Source organism: Mustelus asterias, chromosome 7, assembly GCF_964213995.1.
Source record: "Mustelus asterias chromosome 7, sMusAst1.hap1.1, whole genome shotgun sequence".
In the NCBI taxonomy this organism is placed as follows: domain Eukaryota; kingdom Metazoa; phylum Chordata; class Chondrichthyes; order Carcharhiniformes; family Triakidae; genus Mustelus; species Mustelus asterias.
Window position 1 is genome coordinate 3,142,929 of NC_135807.1, and position 21,642 is coordinate 3,164,570.

A 21,642-nucleotide genomic window follows, 5' to 3' on the forward strand; every position below is an offset into this window, starting at 1 on the left:
GACATGGCCAGGTAGTGGCATGGTAATGTCCCTGACATTGCCCCTTGGCACAGGTTGGCACTCTGACAGTGGAGCCTCATGGGGAAGGGAGATTCCATTAATTTTAATGGTGGGTGGGAATGGACGTGAGAGCTGGGATGTTGCTGTTGGCCATTTAGGGTGTGGGGGTGGATGGGTGCCTGCATTGACTTTGTTGTGGGGAATTGTGGGGAAGGGATCCGATATTCAGGGGGGAAGGGGAGGTACCAGCTCCAATTGGGAGGGGAGGGGATGCCATGTCTGATCAGGTGGTGGAGAGGGTGGCGGGGGGGGGGGGGGGGGGGGTCGGCGGCTTTGATCAGGGGGTGATGGATAGCGGTGAACCCTTAAGACCTCCATTGTGGGTTGGGGTGGGGTCATTTTTTGTTCTGATTGGAGCATCTTTCGAACAGGTTTAGGCCGCACTCCCCCTATTTGACGATGTGAAATATGCCCAGCTGTTTTTTTGTCACAGAGTGTGTGAAGAACTGGAGTAAAAACCGGCGTCTGTCTCTGGAGAGAAACACGCTGTTTTTCTTGCCGGAACCAACACTCTGGGCGGGCTTTTCTGGCTGTGCTTGCCCTGAAACTAGAAAATCCTACATGAGGTCAACAGACTATTCCATGGTCTGCCTCTTGCCCACTATGATTCCTGTGGTGGGTGGAACGGGAAAATTTGCCCATCTGCCATTTTTGGTAAGATTTCTCCAAAAGTAATAATTGAGAACCCTGGCCACATATTCAGCATCAACCTACAAGTTACCATCTACATTAATGATATGCCCTACTCTTTCCTTAGTTATTTTCTTGCACTTAATGTACTGGTAAAACATCTTTGGGTTTTCTTTGATTTTACCTGCCAATATTATTTCATATCCTCTCTCTGTTTCCCTAATTTCCTTTTTTGCTTCACCCCCATACTTTCTGTACACCCTCCTCTCTCATTGGAGGAAGGTTCTCTGGAATGCGAGGCTGTGTGCAATCTGGACACTGCCAGTTCGACTGGACACCCTTCCAGTTGGTGATACAATGCTTCCCAGTCTCCCCCCCAAACTCCCACACAACAACTCCAAACCCTCTCCAATGAGTCTCCTGCCAGAAGCATGATCTCCTCTAGAGAACTTCAATGCTAAACTAAAAGCACAGCACATTCACACAAGCAGCAAAGTGAAAATAGCAAGATCATCAGATTTTAAATGATGGCTAGGTGACTGGGGATATCGCCTCTGTTCTTCAAAACTGAGCAGATAGATGAGACCTCGGTTTAATGTTTCATCCAAAAGGAGCATCCGAACAGGAGAGCTGTCCCTCCAGTACTAGACTGGAGTGTTAGCCTTGTGTTTTATATTCAAGGCCAGGAGTGGGATTTGAATCCAGAACCGTGTGATTCAGACGCAAGAGTGCTGCCAACTGAGCCACAACTGACAATCTAATAATGATTCGGTACCTGCACCCCTCTGTTCCTCTACTCATTTTAGACACTTTTTCCATGCAATATGTGATCTCTTTATTCCTCTTTCCAAAGTTTACTATTTCACATTTAATCACTCAGTAGTGCAGAATACTGAAAAAAACAGATTTTGAAACTTTTCATCTTATAGTCATCAGGGCAGATGCAAGAATGCCAAATTTCAAATCGAGTAACAAATTCCAATTTATACTGTTTTGGAAGAGGATGCAGATTGCTTGGCATGTTGACTCTGATTGGTCAAGGCACTACCATGGGGAATGTATAAGGAGACTATTGGTAAACAGAGAATGCCTGCAAAATTCCGAGGGTAGGGTGATCCCAGTATTCTCATGTAAGAGTCCCAAAGCGTTAGCATGCAGGTCGAGGAATAATTAAAAAGGCCAATGGAATGCTGAGAGGAACCGAACAGTAAAGAACATTGAATACAGGAGTTGGGACATCTTGTTAAAGTTGTACAAGACATTGGTAAGGCCACACTTGGAATACTGTGTGCAATTCTGGTCACCCTATTATAGAAAGGATATTATTAAACTAGAAAGAGTGCAGAAAAGATTTACTAGGATGCTACAGGGATTTGATGGATTGAGTTATAAGGAGAGGCTGAATAGACTGGGACTTTTTTCTCTGGAGCATAAGAGGCTGAGGGGTGACCTTATAGAGGTCTATAAAATAATGAGGGACATAGACAAGGTAGATAGTCAATATCTTTTCCCAAAGGTAGGGGAGTCTAAAAATAGAGGGCATAGGTTTAAGGTGAGAGGGGAGAGATACAAAAGTGTCCAGAGGGGCAATGTTTTCACACAAAGGGTGGTGAGTGTCTGGAACAAGCTGCCAGAGGGAGTAGTAGAGATGGGTACAATTTTATCTTTTAAAAAGCATTTGGATAGTTACATGGGTACGATGGGTATAGAGGGAGATGAGCCAAATGCGGGCAATTGGGATTAGCTTAGGGGTTTTAAAAAAAAAAGGGCGGCATGGACAAGTTGGGCCGAAGGGCCTGTTTCCATGCTGTAAACCTCTATGACTCTATAAGTAAGGATGTTATGCTTCATGCATGCAAGACATTGGTAAGAACACATCTTGATTACTATGTGCAGTTTTGGTCTTATTTTAGGAAGAATGTAAATGCATTGGAGGCGGCTCAGTTGACTAGATTGATATCTGGAATGAGCTGGTTGTCTTATAAGGAAAAGTTGGACAGACTGGGCAAACGGTAGAGGCTACTGGATTGTAAAAGAATGAGGGGTGACTTGATCGAAGTACACAAGATCCTGAATAATCTTAACAAGTTGGATGAGGAAAAGATATTTCCCTTGTGGGTGAGCCCAGAACTAGGGGTCATTGTTCTAAAATTAGGAGTTGAACTTTAGGTCAAAGATGAGGACAAATTATTTCATTTAAAGGGTTTGCGACTTTAGAACTCTCTGCTTCAGAAGGCGGTGGAAGCAGGTCACTGAATATTTTTAAGGTAGAGATAGATAGATGCTTGTTAGGCAAGAGAATTAGAGGTTTATGGGAGTAGATGGGAAATGTGGAACTTGAAACCCAAACAGATCAGCCATGATCATCTGACCCTCGTCAGACCCCACTTGGAGTACTGTGCTCAGTCTGGTCGTCTCACTATAGGAAGGATGTGGAAAAGATTGAAAGGGTGCAGAGGAGATTTACAAGGATGTTGCCTGGATTGAGTGGCATGCCTTATGAGGATAGGCTGAGGGAGCTCGGTCTTTTCTCCTTGGAGAGACGTAGGATGAGAGGAGACCTAATAGAGGTGTATAAGATGTTGAGAGGCATAGATCGGGTGGACTCTCAGAGGCTTTTTCCCAGGGTGGAAATGTCTGCTACGAGAGGACACAGGTTTAGGGTGCTGGGGGGTAGGTACAGGGGAGATGTTAGGGGTAAGTTTTTTACACAGAGGGTGGTGGGCGAGTGGAATCGGCTGCTGTCAGTGGTGGTGGAGGCAAACTCAATAGGGTCTTTTAAGAGACTCCTGGATGAGTACATGGAGCTTAATAGGATGGAGGGTTATAGGTAGGTCTAGAAGGTAGGGATGTGTTTGGCACAACTTGTGGGCCGAAGGGCCTGTTTGTGCTGTAGTTTTTCTATGTTTCTATGTTTCCATATTGAAGGGCAGTGATGCCTTGATGGGCAGAATGGCCTACTTCTGCTCCTATTTTGAGTTTGTATGTTCCCCAGGCTTCTGTTTAATTCTGAAATGTGCAATGGCTGGATATTGCCCTGTTTTGAATAAAACAAAAGCCTGGGAAACAAAAGTTCCTTGGTGCATTCCCCATGGCAACACTTTGGCCAATCAGAATTGACTTGCCAACTAATGTGCAATTTGTTCTCATAGAATGGGACTACGATGTTGTGGCCATTACGGAGACGTGGGTAGAACAAGGACAGGAATGGTTGTTGGACGTTCCGGGGTATAGATGTTTCACTAAGTGTAGGGAAGCTGGTAAAAGAGGTGGAGGAGTGGCATTGTTAATCAAGGATAGTTTAACGGCTGCGGAAAGGCACTTCGTGGGGGATCTGCACACTGAGGTAATATGGGCTGAAGTTAGAAATAGGAAAGGAGCGGTCACGTTGCTAGGAGTTTACTATAGGCCCCCAAATAGTAATAGAGATGTGGAGGAAGAAATTGCTAAGCAGATTATGGATATCTGTGGGGGTCACAGGGTAGTTGTCATGGGGGACTTTAACTTTCCAAATATTGATTGGAACCTTTGTAGGTCAAATAGTTTGGATGGGGCAGTTTTTGTGCAGTGTGTGCGGGAGGGTTTCCTGACACAATATGTGGATGGGCCGACTAGAGGTGAGGCCACATTGGATTTGGTACTGGGAAATGAACCGGGCCAAGTGTTAGATTTGGTTGTGGGAGAGCACTTTGGAGATAGTGACCACAATTCGGTGTCTTTTGTTATTGCAATGGAGAGGGATAGGGCCGTACGGCAGGGCAAGGTTTACAATTGGGGGGGGGGGTAATTATGATGCGATTAGGCAAGAATTAGGGGGCATAAGTTGGGAACAGAAACTGTCAGAGAAAGGAACTAATGAAAAGTGGAACTTTTTCAAGGAACAAATACTGGATGTCCTTGATAGGTATGTTCCTGTCAGGCAGGGAGGAAATGGCCGAGTGAGGGAACCATGGTTCACGAAAGAGGTGGAATGTCTTGTGAAAAGGAAGAGGGAAGCTTATGGAGGGATGAGGAAACAAGGTTCAGATGGCTCGATTGAGGGTTACAAGTTAGCAAGGAATGAGCTGAAAAAGGGGCTTAGGAGAGCTAGGAGGGGACATGAGAAGTCCTTGGCGGGTCGGATCAAGGAAAACCCCAAGGCTTTTTACTCTTATGTGAGGAATAAAAGAATGACCAGGGTGAGGTTAGGGCCGGTCAAGGACAGTAGTGGGAACTTGTGTATGGAGTCAGTAGAGATAGGCGAGGTGATGAATGAATACTTTTCTTCAGTGTTCATCAAGGAGAGGGGCCATGTTTTTGAGGAAGAGAAGGTGTTACAGGCTAATAGGCTGGAGGAAATAGATGTTCGGAGGGAGGATGTCTTGGCAGTTTTGAATAAACTGAAGGTCGATAAGTCCCCTGGGCCTGATGAAATGTATCCTAGGATTCTGTGGGAGGCAAGGGATGAGATTGCAGAGCCTTTGGCGTTGATCTTTGGGTCCTCGCTGTCCACGGGGATGGTGCCAGAGGACTGGAGAATGGCGAATGTTGTTCCTCTGTTTAAGAAAGGGAATAGAAATGACCCTGGTAATTATAGACCGGTTAGTCTTACTTCGGTGGTTGGTAAATTGATGGAAAAGGTCCTTAGGGATGGGATTTACGACCATTTAGAAAGATGCGGATTAATCCGAGATAGTCAGCACGGATTCGTGAAGGGCAAGTCGTGCCTCACAAATTTGATAGAATTTTTTGAGGAGGTAACTAAGTGTGTTGATGAAGGTAGGGCAGTTGATGTCATATACATGGATTTTAGTAAGGCGTTTGATAAGGTCCCCCATGGTCGGCTTATGATGAAAGTGAGGAGGTGTGGGATAGAGGGAAAGTTGGCCGATTGGATAGGTAACTGGCGGTCTGACCGAAGACAGAGGGTGGTGGTCGATGGAAAATTTTCGGATTGGAGGCAGGTTGCTAGCGATGTGCCGCAGGGATCAGTGCTTGGTCCTCTGCTCTTTGTGATTTTTATTAATGACTTAGAGGAGGGGGCTGAAGGGTGGATCAGTAACTTTGCTGATGACACCAAGATTGGTGGAGTAGTGGATGAGGTGGAGGGCTGTTGTAGGCTGCAAAGAGACATAGATAGGATGCAAAGCTGGGCTGAAAAATGGCAAATGGAGTTTAACCCTGATAAATGTGAGGTGATTCATTTTGGTAGGACAAATTTAAATGTGGATTACAGGGTCAAAGGTAGGGTTCTGAAGACTGTGGAGGAACAGAGGGATCTTGGGGTCCATATCCACAGATCTCTAAAGGTTGCCAGTCAAGTGGATAGAGCTGTGAAGAAGGCCTATAGTGTGTTAGCTTTTATTAACAGGGGGTTGGAGTTTAAGAGCCGTGGGGTTATGCTGCAACTGTACAGGACCTTGGTGAGACCACATTTGGAATATTGTGTGCAGTTCTGGTCACCTCACTATAAGAAGGATGTGGAAGCGCTGGAAAGAGTGCAGAGGAGATTTACCAGGATGCTGCCTGGTTTGGAGGGTAGGTCATATGAGGAAAGGTTGAGGGAGCTAGGGCTGTTCTCTCTGGAGCGGAGGAGGCTGAGGGGAGACTTAATAGAGGTGTATAAAATGATGAAGGGGATAGATAGAGTGAACGTTCAAAGACTATTTCCTCGGGTGGATGGAGCTATTACAAGGGGGCATAACTATAGGGTTCGTGGTGGGAGATACAGGACGGATATCAGAGGTAGGTTCTTTACGCAGAGAGTGGTTGGGGTGTGGAATGGCCTGCCTGCAGTGATAGTGGAGTCAGACACTTTAGAAACATTTAAGCGGTTATTGGATAGGCACATGGAGCACACCAGGATGATAGGGAGTGGGATAGCTTGATCTTGGTTTCAGATAAAGCTCGGCACAACATCGTGGGCCGAAGTGCCACTTCTGTGCTGTACTGTTCTATGTTCTAATGTAAATTGTTTCCCTTGGAAATTTGTTGAAATAGAACATTTCTAAACTGAGACCAAAGCACATACCTGTATGTAATCGACTCTTTACTGCCCTCTGCAACGGCCTAGAAGGTCACTTAGTTAAAGGGCAGTTAGAGATGGACAACTAGTGACTGGCCTAACCAGCAATACCCATATCTCATGAATCAATAAAGGAAAAAAATACTGTAAGAATTGGAAGAAATGTTATAATTATAACAGGCAAATGCCATCTTGACGCTCAGAATTTCTAACTGAATCAGCACAATTCTGGATAAACCTTTGTTAATCATCAGTTTGTAAAATCAGCAGGTGGTTTGTCTATCGGAATAATTTTAACTTAATCATTGTTTCAGTTCAAATACTTCAGAAAGACTCAAATATAATATTTGAGGGCATAGCCTCAAAATACGGGGGAGTCAATTTAGAACAGAGTTGCCGAGGAACTTCTTCTCCCAGAGGGGAGTGAGTCTTTGGAATTCTCTGCCCAATGAAGCAGTAGAGGCTGCCTCGTTAAATGTGTTTAAGTCACAGATAGATAGATTTTTAACCATTAAGGGAATTAAGGGTTGTGGGGAGCGGGCGGGTAAGTGGAACTGAACCCACTATCAGATCAGCCATGATCTTATTGAATGGCGGAGCAGGCTTGAGGGGCTAGATGGCCCACTCCTGCTCCTATTTCTTATGTTCTTATAATAACTGATAATGGATACAAATACAATCACAAAAACTGGCAAATTGTAAGTATTTTTGTTTGCAAGTGCTGTTGTACTAATACTAATAAATACATTTGTCTTCTTAACAGCTTTTTCATGTGGCTTATATTCTTATCAAGTTTGCCAATTCTCCACGTCCTGACCTTTGGGTACTTGAAAGATCAGTTGACTTTGGAAGATCCTACAACCCATGGCAGTACTTTGCTCGTAAGTCTGACAAGTTTTAAATTCAGGAGTTTACTTTGTTCTCTTGATGCTTTTGCAAACTGGTGGTTCTTCCAAGGTTCAATTTGAGTTTCTGCTCTGAATCAAAAGCATAATATTTTGGATGCTGGAAATTTGAACTAAAAACACAAAATTGCTGCACAGTCAGGAGGTCAGGCAGCATCTGTGGAGAGAAACAGAGTTAATGGCCACGACCTAGCAACCCTGTTAGCCGTGGGTGCAAATCTCATAATGGCTGTTAATCTTGGCTAGAAATGAAGTTTGCACCTGCAAGACCTCAGTTTGAGATCTTAGCCGCTCCCTACCGGTGATGTAATCAGGTTCGTGCCCAAAAGGAGTGTGAACCCGATTGCCATAAATTTAGTAAATTTAAATGTGATTACAGGGCTTGACACCATAACGTCCATCCGCGATGCATCCTCTCCCCACCACCCCCTGCCCCCGCACGCCCCACCACACCCTCGCCAAGCAGTGCGATGTCACGCCAGCATGAATCACTACTGTCTTTCAAAAGCAAAAACCAGTCATGATGACCATGCCAGAGGCGTGGAGGTGCCGTAGGCCCCAGGGGCTGAAGGACAACGCTGGCATTGCTCCCCGTACCCTGGCAGTGCCCCTAGACAGTGCCAAGGGGGCTTTGGCACATGGGGCTACTTTCCTTCATGGGGGTGGTTCCCCTTATGTGTGGTGGGGGGTGAGTGAGAGAGAGGAGAGCCCTGGTACCTGCAAGGTCGGGGTAGGAAGTGGGGAGATCCCTGAAGCCAACGAGAAGGGGAAGAAGGGAGAGCCCCACTAGCTGTGAGATGGAGGGAGAGGGGAGAGCCCTGATGCTTGGGGGAGGGGAAGGCTGATCTCTTTAGGAGGTAGCAGGAGTCTTACTTTTAACTAGTTAGGTGGATTCAGAACTGGCTTGGCCATAGAAGACAGGGTAGCGGTGGAAGGGTGTTTTTTTGAATGGAGGTCTGTAACTAGTGGTGTTCCACAGGGATCAGTGCTGGGATCTCTGCACATCTCTACTGAAACCTTCCCCCTTACCTTGAACTTGTGCCTCTTTGTAATTGTCATTTCTGCCCTGGGAAAAAGCTTCCAACTGTTCACCCTATCTATGCCCCCCATAATTTTATAAACTTCTATCAGGTGGCCCCCTCAGCCTCAGTCTTTCCAGGGAGAACAATCCCAATTTATTCAGTCTGTCCTCATAGCTAATACCTTCCATACCAGGCAACATCCTGGTAAACCTTTTCTGTACTCCCTCCAAAGCCGCCACGTCCTTCTGGTAGTGTGGTGACCAGAATTGGACACAGTATTCCAAATGTGGCCAAACCAACGTTTTATATAACTGTAACATAGTTTGCCAACTTTTATACTCGATGCCCCGTCTGATGAAGGCAAGTATGCCATATGCTTTCTTCACCATTTTTTCCACCTGTGCTGCCACTTTTAAGGAACTATAGACCTGCACACCCAGGTCTCTGTGTGTCGATGCTTCTGATGGTTCTGCCATTTATTTTACAGCTCCCACCTGAATTGGATCTACCAAAATGCATCACCTCGCATTTGTCCGGATTAAATTCCATCTGCCATTTCTTGGCCCAAATTTCCAGCCTATCTATATCCTGCTGTATTCTCTGACAATCTTCATCGCTATCCACAACTCCAGCAATCTTAGTATTTTCCTCAAATTTGCTAATCAGACCAGCTATGTTTTCTTCCAAGTCATTTATATACATTACAAACAACAGAGGTCCCAGCATTGATCCCTAAGGAACACCACAAGTAAGAAGTTTAACAACACCAGGTTAAAGTCCAACGGGTTTATTTGGTAGCAAAAGCCACACAAGCTTTCGGAGCCTTAAGCCCCTTCTTCAGGTGAGTGGGAATTCTGCTCACAAACAGGGCATATAAAGACACAAACTCAATTTACAGTTTACTCCACTCACATTGTTTGTATCTTAAAGCTTGATTAGCTGTAAGTATTTGCATTCCAACCATTATTCTGTAAATTGAGTATGCCCTGTTTCTTTTTGACTAGACTCGCAATTTCTTTGATCATCCACGGTTCCCAAATCCTGCCTTTCCTATCCTTCCTTTTCACAGGCACATGTCTGTCCTGCACTCTGATCAACTGCTCCTTAAAAGACTCCCACATGCCAGATGTGGATTTACCCTCAAACAGCCTCTCCCAAACAACAGCCTCCAAATTCTCCCTAAACCGGTTGTAGTTAGCCATCACCCAATATTAATATGTCACCTGGACTCTGTTTCAAATTTTATATTGATTCAAAATCCAGATATCATTTGACTCTTGAAAAGAAACCTGGACAAATGTCTTCATTTTTTTCTTCATGTGTGGGACATGGGCATCGCTGGCTGGCCAGCATTTATTGTCCATCCCTAGTTGCCCCTGAACCGAGTGGCCTGATTGGCCATTTTAGAGGGCAGTTGAAAGTCAACCACAATGCTGTGTCTCTGGGGTCACATGTAGGCCAGACTGGGTGAGGAAAGCAGATTTCCTTCTCTGAAGGACATTAGTGAACCAGATGGGTTTTTCCGACAATCGACAATGGTTTCATGGTCATCAGTAAATTCTTAATTCCAGATATTTTTATGGAATTCGAACTCCACAATCTGCCGTGGCAGGATTCAAACCTGAATCCCCAGAACATTAGCCAAGTTTCTGGATTGGTAGTCTAGTGAGGCCATTGCTTCCCCTAACTGTCTGAGTCCTTTGACTGAAAGTTCATTTTTTAAAAATGGAACACATGGCTACCCATCTGTTCAGTTAATTTCAAAGGTACCATTGCATTGAGGTATGAATGGCTTGTTTATACAGTTGTGAACTGGAATCTCATTTTGAAAGCTTAGTTAAATTCCAAACCTCACTAATGGATTTAGCTCAGCAGGGATTATTTACGCAGCTGTGAAGGGGATGGTAAGCTTTATTTGATTGACAGTTTAATGAGCAACTAAGATTGTGTTTTGAAGAGGCTGTTTGCTTATTTTAACAGATTTATGAGCACTTAAGTGGAATTTTTTTTTCAAGTCATGTTTGAATCGTGTCTTAATGCAAGAGGCCTGATGGGCAAGGCAGATGATCTCAGGGCATGGATGGGTACGTGGGACTGGGATCTTATAGCAATTACTGAAACATTGCTAAGGGAGGGACAGGACTGGCGGCTCAATGTTCCAGGGTACAGATGCTATAGGAAAGATAGAACAGGAGGTAAGAGAGGAGGAGGAGTTGCACTTTTGATTAGGGAAAGCATCACAGCCGTCCTGAGAAGGGATATATCCGAGGGCTCGCCCACTGAGTCTATATGGGTAGAACTGAGAAATAAGAAGGGGGAAATCACTTTGATAGGGTTGTACTATAGGCCCCCAAATAGTCAGCGGGAAATTGAGGAGCAAATATGTAAGGAGATTACAGATAGCTCCAAGAAAAATAGGGTGGTAATAGTCGGAGATTTTAACTTCCCAGCATTGACTGGGACAGCCATAGTATTAGAGGGTTGGATGGAGAGAAATTTGTTGAGTGTATTCAGGAGGAATTTCTCATTCAGTATGTGGATGGCCCAACTAGAGAGGGGGCAAAACTTGACCTCATCTTGGGAAATAAGGAAGGGCAGGTGACAGAAGTGTTAGTGAGGGATCACTTTGGGACTAGTGACCATAATTCTATTAGTTTTAAGATAGCTATGGAGAATGATAGGTCTGGCCCCAAAAGTTAAAATTCTAAATTGGGGCAAGGCCAATTTTGATGGTATCAGGCAGGAACTTTCAAAAGTTAACTGGGAGAATCTGTGGGAAAGCAAAGGGACATCTGGTAAGTGGGAGGCTTTCAAAAGTGTGTTAACCAGTGTTCAGGGTCGGCACATTCTCCTGAGAGTGAAGGGCAAGGCTGGCAGAAGTAAGGAACCCTGGTTGACTCGGGTTATTGAGGCCCTGGTCAAGAAGAAGAAAGAGGCACATGACGTGCATAGGCAGCTGGGATCAAGTGAATCCCTTGAAGAGTATAGGGGGTGTAGGAGTAGAGTTAAGAGAGATATCAGGAGGGCAAAAATGGGACACAAGATTGTTTTGGCAGATAAGGCAAAAGAGAATCCAAAGAGCTTCTACAAATACATAAAGGGCAAAAGAGTAACTAGGGAGAGAGTAGGGCCTCTTAAGGATCAACAAGATCATCAATGTGCGGGATCCACAAGAGATGGGTGAGATCCTAAATGAATATTTCTCATCACTATTTACTGTTGAGAAAAGCATGGATGTTAGGCAACTTGGGGAAATAAATAATAATGTGTTGAGGAGTGTACATATTACAGAGAAGGAGATGCTGGAAGTCTTAAAGCGCATCAAGGTAGATAAATCCCTGGGACCTGATGAAGTGTATCCCAGGACATTGTGGGAGGCTAGGGAGGAAATTGCGGGTCCCGTGGAAGAGATATTTGAATCATCAATAGTCACGGGTGAGGTGCCTGAAGATTGGAGAGTGGCAAATGTTGTGCCTTTGTTTAAAAAGGGCTGCAGGGAAAAGCCTGGGAACTACAGGCCAGTTAGCCTCACATCTGTGGTGGGTAAATTGTTGGAAGGTATTTTGAGAAACGGGATCTACAGACATTTAGAGACACAAGGACTGATCAGGGACAGTCAGCATGGCTTTGTGAGTGGAAAATCATGTCTCACAAATTTGATTGAGTTTTTTAAAGGAGTAACCAAGAGGGTAGATGAGGGCAGTGCAGTTGATGTTGTCTACATGGACTTTAGCAAGGCCTTTGACAAGGTACCACATGGTAGGTTGTTGCATAAGGTTAAATCTCACGGGATCCAGGGTGAGGTATCTAAATGGATACAAAATTGGCTTCTTGACAGAAGGTGGTTATAGAGGACTGTTTTTCAAACTGGAGGCCTGTGACCAGTGGTGTGCCTCAGGGATCAGTGCTGGGCCCACTGTTATTTGTCATTTATATTAATGATTTGGATGAGAATATAGGAGGCATGGTTAGTAAGTTTGCAGAAGACACCAAGATTGGTGGCATAGTGGACAGTGAAGAAAGTTATCTCCAATTGCAACGGGATCTTGATCAATTGGGCCAATGGGCTGACGAATGGCAGATGGATTTAATTTAGATAAATGCGAGGTGATGCATTTTGGTAGATTGAACCAGGGCAGGACTTACTCAGTTAATGGTAGGGCATTGGGGAGAGTTACAGAACAAAGAGATCGAGGGGTACATGTTCATAGCTCCTTGAAAGTGGAGTCACAGGTGGTGAAGAAGGCATTCGGCATGCTTGGTTTCATCGATCAGAACATTGAATACAGGAGTTGGGACGTCTTGTTGAAGTTGTACAAGACATTGGTAAGGCCACACTTGGAATACTGTGTACAGTTCTGGTACCCTATTATAGAAAGGATATTATTAAACTAGAAAGAATGCAGAAAAGATTTACGAGGATGCTACCAGCTGGGACTTGATGGATTGAGTTATAAGGAGAGATTGGATAGACTGGGACTTTTTTCTCTGGAGCGTAGAAGGCTGAGGGGTGATCTTAAAGAGGTCTATAAAATAATGAGGGGCTCAGATCAGCTAGATAGTCAATATCTTTTCGCAAAGGTAGGGGAGTCTAAAACTAGAGGGCAGAGGTTTAAGGTGAGAGGGGAGAGGTACAAAAGTGTCCAGAGGGGCAATTTTTTCACACAAAGGGTGGTGAGTGTCTGGAACAAGCTGCCAGAGGTAGTTGTAGAGGTGGGTACAATTTTGTCTTTTAAAAAGCATTTAGATAGTTACATGGGTACGAAGGGTATAGAGGGATATGGGCCAAATGCAGGCAATTGGGATTAGCTTTTGGGTTTAAAAAAAAAGGTGGCATGGGCAAGTTGGGCCGAAGGGCCTGTTTCCATGCTGTGAACCTCTGTGACATTTTGGCTGTTTGTTTGATTGACAGTCCTTGGGGGACCAATGTTTTTCAAGTGGAGTTTGAATAGATGATCGTTTATTTATTTAATCAGAAGATCAAACACTTCTTAGTGTTCTTTTAGTGCTCATGAGTCCTGTCCATAGCAGCTGGTGGGTGAGTGATTATGGAGACTTCAGAGGAGTTATGGAGGAAGAAGGAGTGGTTGGTGGGGAGGTATGAGATGGGGTGAGAGGTGAGGTGGGAGTCTAACAGTCATCCACAGATGTGGACCAATGTCCTCTTGAATAGATGTGGGCCTTCCAACCTGCTGGCCTCAGAATTCAACAGCCTCCTTTCCCACCTGCATTGGGAGGCAGCAGCCCTAATTCCAGCCAGCCCTCGATTTGCCAGCAGTGAAAGTGATGTGTGCATGGGCTCATTCAGAACTCAAGAACATGAGACCAGGAAATGGCCTGACTGAGGAACCCTGAGTCTATTGTGAAAATCTATCCCTTTAACTCTGATTCTTTCTCTACAGGTGCTGCATTATTTACCTGATGAGTATCATTGAATCGTAGAACCATAGAATCTCTACATTGCAGAAGGAGGCCATTCAGCCCATTGAATCTGCACCGACCACAATCCCACCCAGACCCTATCCCTGTAACTCCACATTATCTACCCTGCTAGTCCCTCCGACCCTTAGGGGAAATTTAGCACGGCCAATCAACCTAACCTCCACATGTTTGGAAAGTGGAAGGAGATATCAGGAGGGCACCCGGAGGAAACCCACGCAGACACGGGGAGAACGTGCAGACTCCACACAGACACTCACCCATGGCCGGAATTGAACCGGGGTCCCTGGCACTGTGAGACAGCAGTGTGCTACCGTGCCACCATGCCGTTAGCAGTTTTACTCCTTTTTGAATATTGAAACCAAACCATAATACTGTTCCAAAACATGAAATTCGATGAGGAATTTGTTTGTGCAGCAAGTTGTTGTGATCTGGAATGTGCTGCCTGAATGAATAATGGAAGCAGACTAATGAGTAACTTCCAAAAGTAATTTGGATAAATACTTGAAAGAGGAAATCATTGCAGGGCTCTGGGGAAGGAGTAGGGGAATGGAGTTAATTGGATAATTCTTTCAAAGTGCGAAAATCAGATATTGAGTTAAAATGGTTCGCTTCTCTACTTTATGATTCTATGTAATCCTGTAATAGATAAAATTTTTGTGTGTTTCAAAGGTTTTCCAGAACAAAGGCATGTTTTAATCTCTCCACCATTAGAACTGGAATAGGCAAATCATGTTTACAGGAGCAACCGTTGAAAATTAATTTGCATGATTACTATCAAATCCTTCCCATTATTTAACTTATTCTGGTTGTATAAAATAATCACATTTCCCTTTATAAGTTCATGATAAGGAGGAAACATTACAGACATCTTCAGTTTCCTTTGTTTCTTTAAAATTCCTTCTTAAAAGTAAATTAGCTGATTGCTGTTCTTGGAATCTTGCTGTGTTTAAATTTTCTGGTACATTTTGTTACATTTTTGCACTTTAGGTGCACTCATCGGCTGGGATTCTCCCAAAAGAATTCTAAGTGCCAAATTCACATAAAAACTGGAGTAAATCCCACTGGTTTGTTCAGCAGGAATTTCAAAATGAATCTCCCACACTCTGTGCACTGCAGAGTGCACTAGCATGAATCTCATTAAAGAGCTGTGGGCAGGGCCTATTCCCGCTGGAGAGGCTGGCAGCATAGCGCTGAGCATGCGCTGATCTGTAATAGCGGAGATTGGCGCATGCGCAGTAGCCCTGCAATGCCCGCCTCCCAATCGCTGGCCAGGTCAGTTGCTGGCCAACACAGGAACCTCGCATTGCCGGCTGTGGGACCACCCGATCGCTGGCCACCCTGACATGTCCGGGCCAGCCTCGACCCCGATGCCTGGTGAGCAGTGCCAAGGTGCCCCCTGGCCATTGCCACTTTGACCCTTGAGCAGTTCTAGGGGGCCAGGCTGGCACTGCCAAGCTAGTAATGCTCAAGGGGCAACCCCCCTTACCCCTGACCTCCTGGGGGTGGGGCTCCATGGCCCCTCTTCACTCCACTAGTGGGGAGCTGTTGTAAACTCCGCTGGAGTGAAACACACCTGACAGGAGGGTGGGGGGTGAGGCCAGCGGGCCCAGAGACTTCAGTTCCGGGCCCGTTAATGATATGCTAATAGATATTAGCATAATTTATACAGCTCTGCGCCGATTTCTGCCGGAAATCCGGCGGCTGGAGACGTGCAGAGGCCACGGCGCCCAGCGGGAAGCCCGCTAAGCAGCTTCCACTTGGGTCTCCTGGCCTGCTCTGCTGGGAAAATCGTCCCCATTGACTGTGAAATGCTTGGGAACATGCTGAGTCATGAAAGGCATTAAATAAAAGCAAGATATTCTCCTTTCTTTCTTCAAGGCAAAGGAATGCAATGTAATTTGACTAGTTAATGTACTCTATGCCAATCTACTTTAAAAATCGATAGCTAAGTGACAGAAAAAGTAGAAGTTATTTTTCTTCATTCAATAGCTTCCTATATGTGAATATTTTACCAGTCTTTTCATTGCCAGTGATCTCTAGTTATTTAAATAGTGGACAAAAATGAGTATTTATGTAGATTTGCAGCTGGTTAGATCTGGGAAGTGTTAGGATCAAATAGTGCAGTTAACATATTAGGAGCCTTAGTAGTTCAGAGGAAGAATAATTGGCCCTTTGTTGTGGTCCATCTCATCTCTATCAGTTTGTTTGGAACTAGATGGGTTTTAGCACACTTTCCGTCATCGGCAGAGCATGGCATGCTGATTTATAACTCTGATTTGTACAGTATGGGTATTGTTCTATTATTAGAATTGGACGTCTGTTGAATGATGGTTAGTTTTAACCTTTATTAATGCTCAAGTTAGAGAAATTCCCCAAGATATTAATGCAGTTGGACAAAAAGCTTTTATTTTTCAATAAATGTGTAGTAATTAGACATCCTTTAATTCTTTCGTGTAGACATTGTTAACGCATTTGATGCAATAAATGGATAAGAAGTTAATTAAACAAGAGAAAGCAAGGATTTATGATTGATGCATTTTTTTGGATGCCTCTACTGAATTTCTACTTAACTTTTTCTGATCATAACAACCCCAGTTTCTCTATACAATAGAAGCCCCTCATCCCTGTAACATTGAGATCATGACTGATCTGACATGATAATCCTCAACTCCACCTTTTCGCCTTATCCCCCTAATACTTGATTCCCTGGCTGATTCAAAATCTGCTACCTCAGCTTTGAACACATTGCATTCTGGACATTGCAGTGCATTACAATTTGCTAATGAGTTATTCCAAAATTCTGCAAAGGAGTATGGGTTCTTTTTAAAAAATTCATTCATTAGACATGGGCGTCGCTGGCTGGCTAGCATTTCGTTTATTTATTACAAGTGTCACAAGTAGGCTTACATTAACACTGCAATGAAGTTACTGTGAAAATCCCTTGGTCACCACACTCCGGCGCCTGTTTGGGTACATTGAGGGAGAATTTAGCATGGCCATTGCACTGAACCAGCACACCTTTCGGACTGTGGGAGGAAACCGGAGCACCCGGAGGAAACCCATGCAGACACAGAGAGAACGTGCAGACTCCGCACAGACAGTGACCCAAGCTGGGAATCGAACCCAGGTCCCTGGCGCTGTGAGGCAACAGTGCGAACCACTGTGCCACTGTGCCGACATTTAGTTGCCTAGTTGCTCTTGGAGGGCAGTTGAGACTCAACCACATTGCTGTGGCTCTGGAGCCACACGTAGGCCAGACCGGGTAAAGATGGCAGATTTCCTTCCCTAAAGGACATTAGTGAACCCATTCCCATAACCAGTTCACCTCGTTATCCTCAAGCTGATGAGGAAGCTGAAAGAACTGCGCAGGCTATCAGAGAGTTGCTGAAGAAGAATGAAGACCAAATGTAATATTTCCAAGTTTGTGAATGATACAAAGCTTGGCAAGAACGCGTGTTGCGAGAAAGACCTAAAATAGCTACATGAGGATTTGGACAGACTAAGTGAGTGGGCAAGAAGATTGCAGATGGTCGAGTCCCAGAAATCCTGAAGGGGGAGGGAGAGGAGCCGAAGGTCGTGATGCATATAGGTACTGCTGACATAGGTAGGAAGAGGGAAGGGGTCATGAAAAGAGAATATAGGGAGTTAGGTAGACAGCTGAGAAAGAGGAATGCAAAGGTAGTAATCTCGGGATTGCTGCCTGTGCCGCGGGAGAGTGAGAACAGGAATCGGTGGAGAATGAATGCGTGGCTGAGGGACTGGAGCAAGGGACAAGGATTTGGGTACTTGGATCATTGGGACGTCTTTTGGGGCAGGTGTGACCTGTTTAAAAAAGACGGGTGGCACTTGAATCCCAGGGGGACCAATATCCTGGCGGGAAGGTTGGCTAAGGCTACTGGAGAGACTTTAAACTAGAAAGGTTGGGGGGAGGGAATCGAAATGAGGGGACTGAGAGCGAGGAGGTTAGCTCGCAAATAGATAAGGAATGTAAACAGGGTAAGAGGGAGGTTAGACGAGTGACGGAGAAGGGAAGTGCTCAGGCTGAAGGTCTGAGATGTGTCTATTTTAATGCCAGGAGTGTAGTGAATAAAGTGGATGAGCTTAGAGCGTGGATTGCTGCTTCGAATTGTGATGTGGTGGCCATTACGGAGACTTGGATGTCTCAGGGACAGGACTGGGTGCTTCAGGTGCCGGGTTTTAGATGTTTCAGGAAGGACAGGGAGGGAGGCAAGAGAGGGGGGGGAGTGGCACTGTTGATCAGGGATAGTGTCACGGCTGTAGAGAAGGTGGACGCCGTGGAGGGATTGACGACGGAGTCTCTGTGGGTGGAGGTTAGGAACAGGAAGGGGTCGGTAACGTTGCTGGGTGTTTTCTATAGGCCGCCCAATAGTAACAGAGATGTTGAGGAGCAGATGGGGAAACAGATCCTGGAGAGATGTAGGAATAACAGAGTTGTCGTGATGGGAGATTTTAATTTCCCAAACATAGATTGGAATATCCCTAGGGCTAGGGGTTTGGATGGAGAGGAGTTTGTTAGGTGTGTCCAGGAGAGTTTCCTGACACAGTATGTGGATAAGCCTACTAGAGGAGAGGCTGTACTTGATCTGGTGCTGGCTAATGAACCTGGACAGGTGGAGGATCTCTCGGTGGGTGAGCATCTTGGGGATAGCGATCATAATTCTATCTCCTTCATGATAGCATTGGAAAGAGATAGGATCAGGCAGGCTAGGAAAGTGTTTCTCTGGAGTAAAGGGAAATACAGTGTCATCAGGGAGGAAATTAGACGGGTAAATTGGAAGGAGGCATTCTTGGGGAAAAGTACCGAAGGAAAGTGGAGGATTTTCAAGGAATGTTTGTCTGGAGCTCTGCATGACAACGTTCCGATGAGACAGGGGGGTGTTGGTAGGGTACGGGAACCGTGGTGCACGAAGGTTGTGATGAACCTGGTGAATAAGAAAAGAGAGGCGTACAGAAGGTTCAGAGAGCTAGGAGGTGTTAAGGATTTAGAGGAGTATACGGGATGTAGGAAGGAGCTTAAGAAGGAAATTAGGAGAGCGAGAAGGGGTCATGAGAAGGCCTTGGCGGGTAAGATTAAGGAGAACCCCAAGGCTTTCTACAAATATGTCAAGAGTAAAAGGATGAGATGTGAAGGCATAGGACCCTTAAAAGGTGAAGGGGGAAAAGTTTGTGCGGAACCGTTAGAAATGGCGGAGCTGCTTAATGAATACTTTACCTCGGTATTCACGGTGGAAAGGGATCTGGGTGGTTGTACTGCTGGTTTGCGGTGGACAGAAAGGATCGAGCATGTGGACATAAAGAAAGAGGATGTGTTGGAACTATTGAATGGCATCAAGGTTGGTAAGTCGCCGGGACCGGATGGGATGTACCCCAGGTTACTGTGGGAGGCGAGGGAGGAGATTGCGGAGCCTTTGGCGATGATCTTTGCATCGTCGATGGAGACGGGAGAGGTTCCGGAGGATTGGAGGATTGCAGATGTGGTCCCTATATTCAAGAAAGGGAACAGGGACAGCCCGGGAAATTACCGACCGGTGAGTCTAACCTCAGTGGTTGGTAAGTTGATGGAGAGGATCCTGAGAGACAGGATTTATGATCATCTAGAGAAGTTTAGTATGATCAAAAGTAGTCAGCATGGCTTTGTCAAGGGCAGGTCGTGCCTTACGAGCCTGGTTGAGTTCTTTGAAAATGTGACCAAACACATTGACGAAGGAAGAGCGGTGGATGTGGTCTATATGGACTTCAGCAAGGCGTTCGATAAGGTCCCCCATGCAAGACTTCTTGAGAAAGTGAGAGGGCATGGGATCCAAGGGGCTGTTGCCTTGTGGATCCAGAACTGGCTTGCCTGCAGAAGGCAGAGAGTGGCTGTGGAGGGGTCTTTCTCTGCATGGCGGTCAGTGACCAGTGGAGTGCCCCAGGGATCTGTTCTGGGACCCTTGCTGTTTGTCATTTTCATAAATGACCTGGATGAGGAAGTGGAGGGATGGGTTGGTAAGTTTGCTGACGACACCAAGGTAGGTGGTGTTGTGGATAGTTTGGAGGGATGTCAGAAGTTGCAGCGAGACATAGATAGAATGCAAGACTGGGCGGAGAAGTGGCAGATGGACTTCAACCCGGATAAGTGTGTGGTGATCCATTTTGGCAGATCCAATGGGATGAAGCAGCAATATAATATGAAGGGTACCATTCTTAGCAGTGTAGAGGATCAGAAGGACCTTGGGGTCCGGGTCCATAGGACTCTTAAATCGGCCTCGCAGGTGGAGGATGCGGTCAAGAAGGCGTACGGCGTACTGGCCTTCATTAATCGAGGGATTGAGTTTAGGAGTCGGGAGATAATGCTGCAGCTTTATAGGACCCTGGTTAGACCCCACTTGGAGTACTGCGCGCAGTTCTGGTCACCTCATTACAGGAAAGATGTTGAAGCCATTGAAAGGGTGCAGAGGAGATTTACAAGGATGTTGCCTGGATTGGGGGGCATGCCTTATGAGGATAGGTTGAGGGAGCTTGGTCTCTTCTCCCTGGAGAGACGAAGGATGAGAGGTGACCTGATAGAGGTTTACAAGATGTTGAGAGGTCTGGATAGGGTAGACTCTCAGAGGCTATTTCCAAGGGCTGAAATGGTTGCTACGAGAGGACACAGGTTTAAGGTGCTGGGGGGTAGGTACAGAGGAGATGTCAGGGGTAAGTTTTTCACTCAGAGGGTGGTGGGTGAGTGGAATCGGCTGACGTCGGTGGTGGTGGAGGCAAACTCGTTGGGGTCTTTTAAGAGACTTCTGGATGAGTACATGGGATTTAATGGGATTGAGGGCTATAGATAGGCCTAGAGGTGGGGATGTGATCGGCGCAACCTGTGGGCCGAAGGGCCTGTTTGTGCTGTGGCTTTCTATGTTCTATGTTCTATAATGTGGAAATTTAATGTGAGGTCATTCACTTTGATAGAAGGAACAGGTGTGCAGGAACAGATGTGATACAGTGGTTGGCACTGCTGCCTCACAGTGCCACAGGCTTGTGGTTTTGCTTCATTTTATTTTGTGCAATAAAGCACTGTTCCTTTACAGCTGACTCCTGGAGTTATTATATTGCCGATGAGGTGAAAGAAACGTTTTGGTAACCCTTCTCATCAGATCCTGGTAAGCCTGTATCTTGCAATTTGTACAATGCCATTTTTCAGGAAATTGGAGCCATACAACACAAGAGTTGAGGACTGGACACAATATGCTGAGAGAATGAGCTACTTCTTTCAGACTAACAAAGTAAAAGGAGATAACCAGCAAAAGGTCATCCTAATGAATGCGTGTGGGCTGCAACATTCAGTATTATAAAAAGTCTGACATATCCAGCAACACTGGAATCCAGGACCTTTGATAAGTTCATTAAGATCTTAAACCACCCGTAATCTTGCAATGGTACAGGTTCAATATAACAAGTAGATTTGCAGGGAAACTCCTGATGGAATTCCTGACTTGACTAAGAAAACTAATGGAGCATTGTGAGTATTTGATTTGATTTGATTTATTATTGTCACATGTGTTAGTAGACAGTGAAAAGTATTGTTTCTTGCGTG

The 21,642-nt window shown here is 45.3% G+C and overlaps 1 protein-coding gene across 1 annotated transcript in view; it reads left to right on the top strand.

Moving 5' to 3' along the window:
* The window catches only part of lama3 (laminin, alpha 3), a 458,111-nt gene that overhangs the window by 106,591 nt on the left and 329,878 nt on the right, over positions 1 to 21,642 (top strand). Inside the window, exon 3 of the mRNA XM_078215598.1 lies at positions 7,458 to 7,575. Coding sequence (XP_078071724.1) covers positions 7,458 to 7,575 — 118 coding nt within the window. The remainder of the gene's footprint in view (positions 1 to 7,457; positions 7,576 to 21,642) is intronic.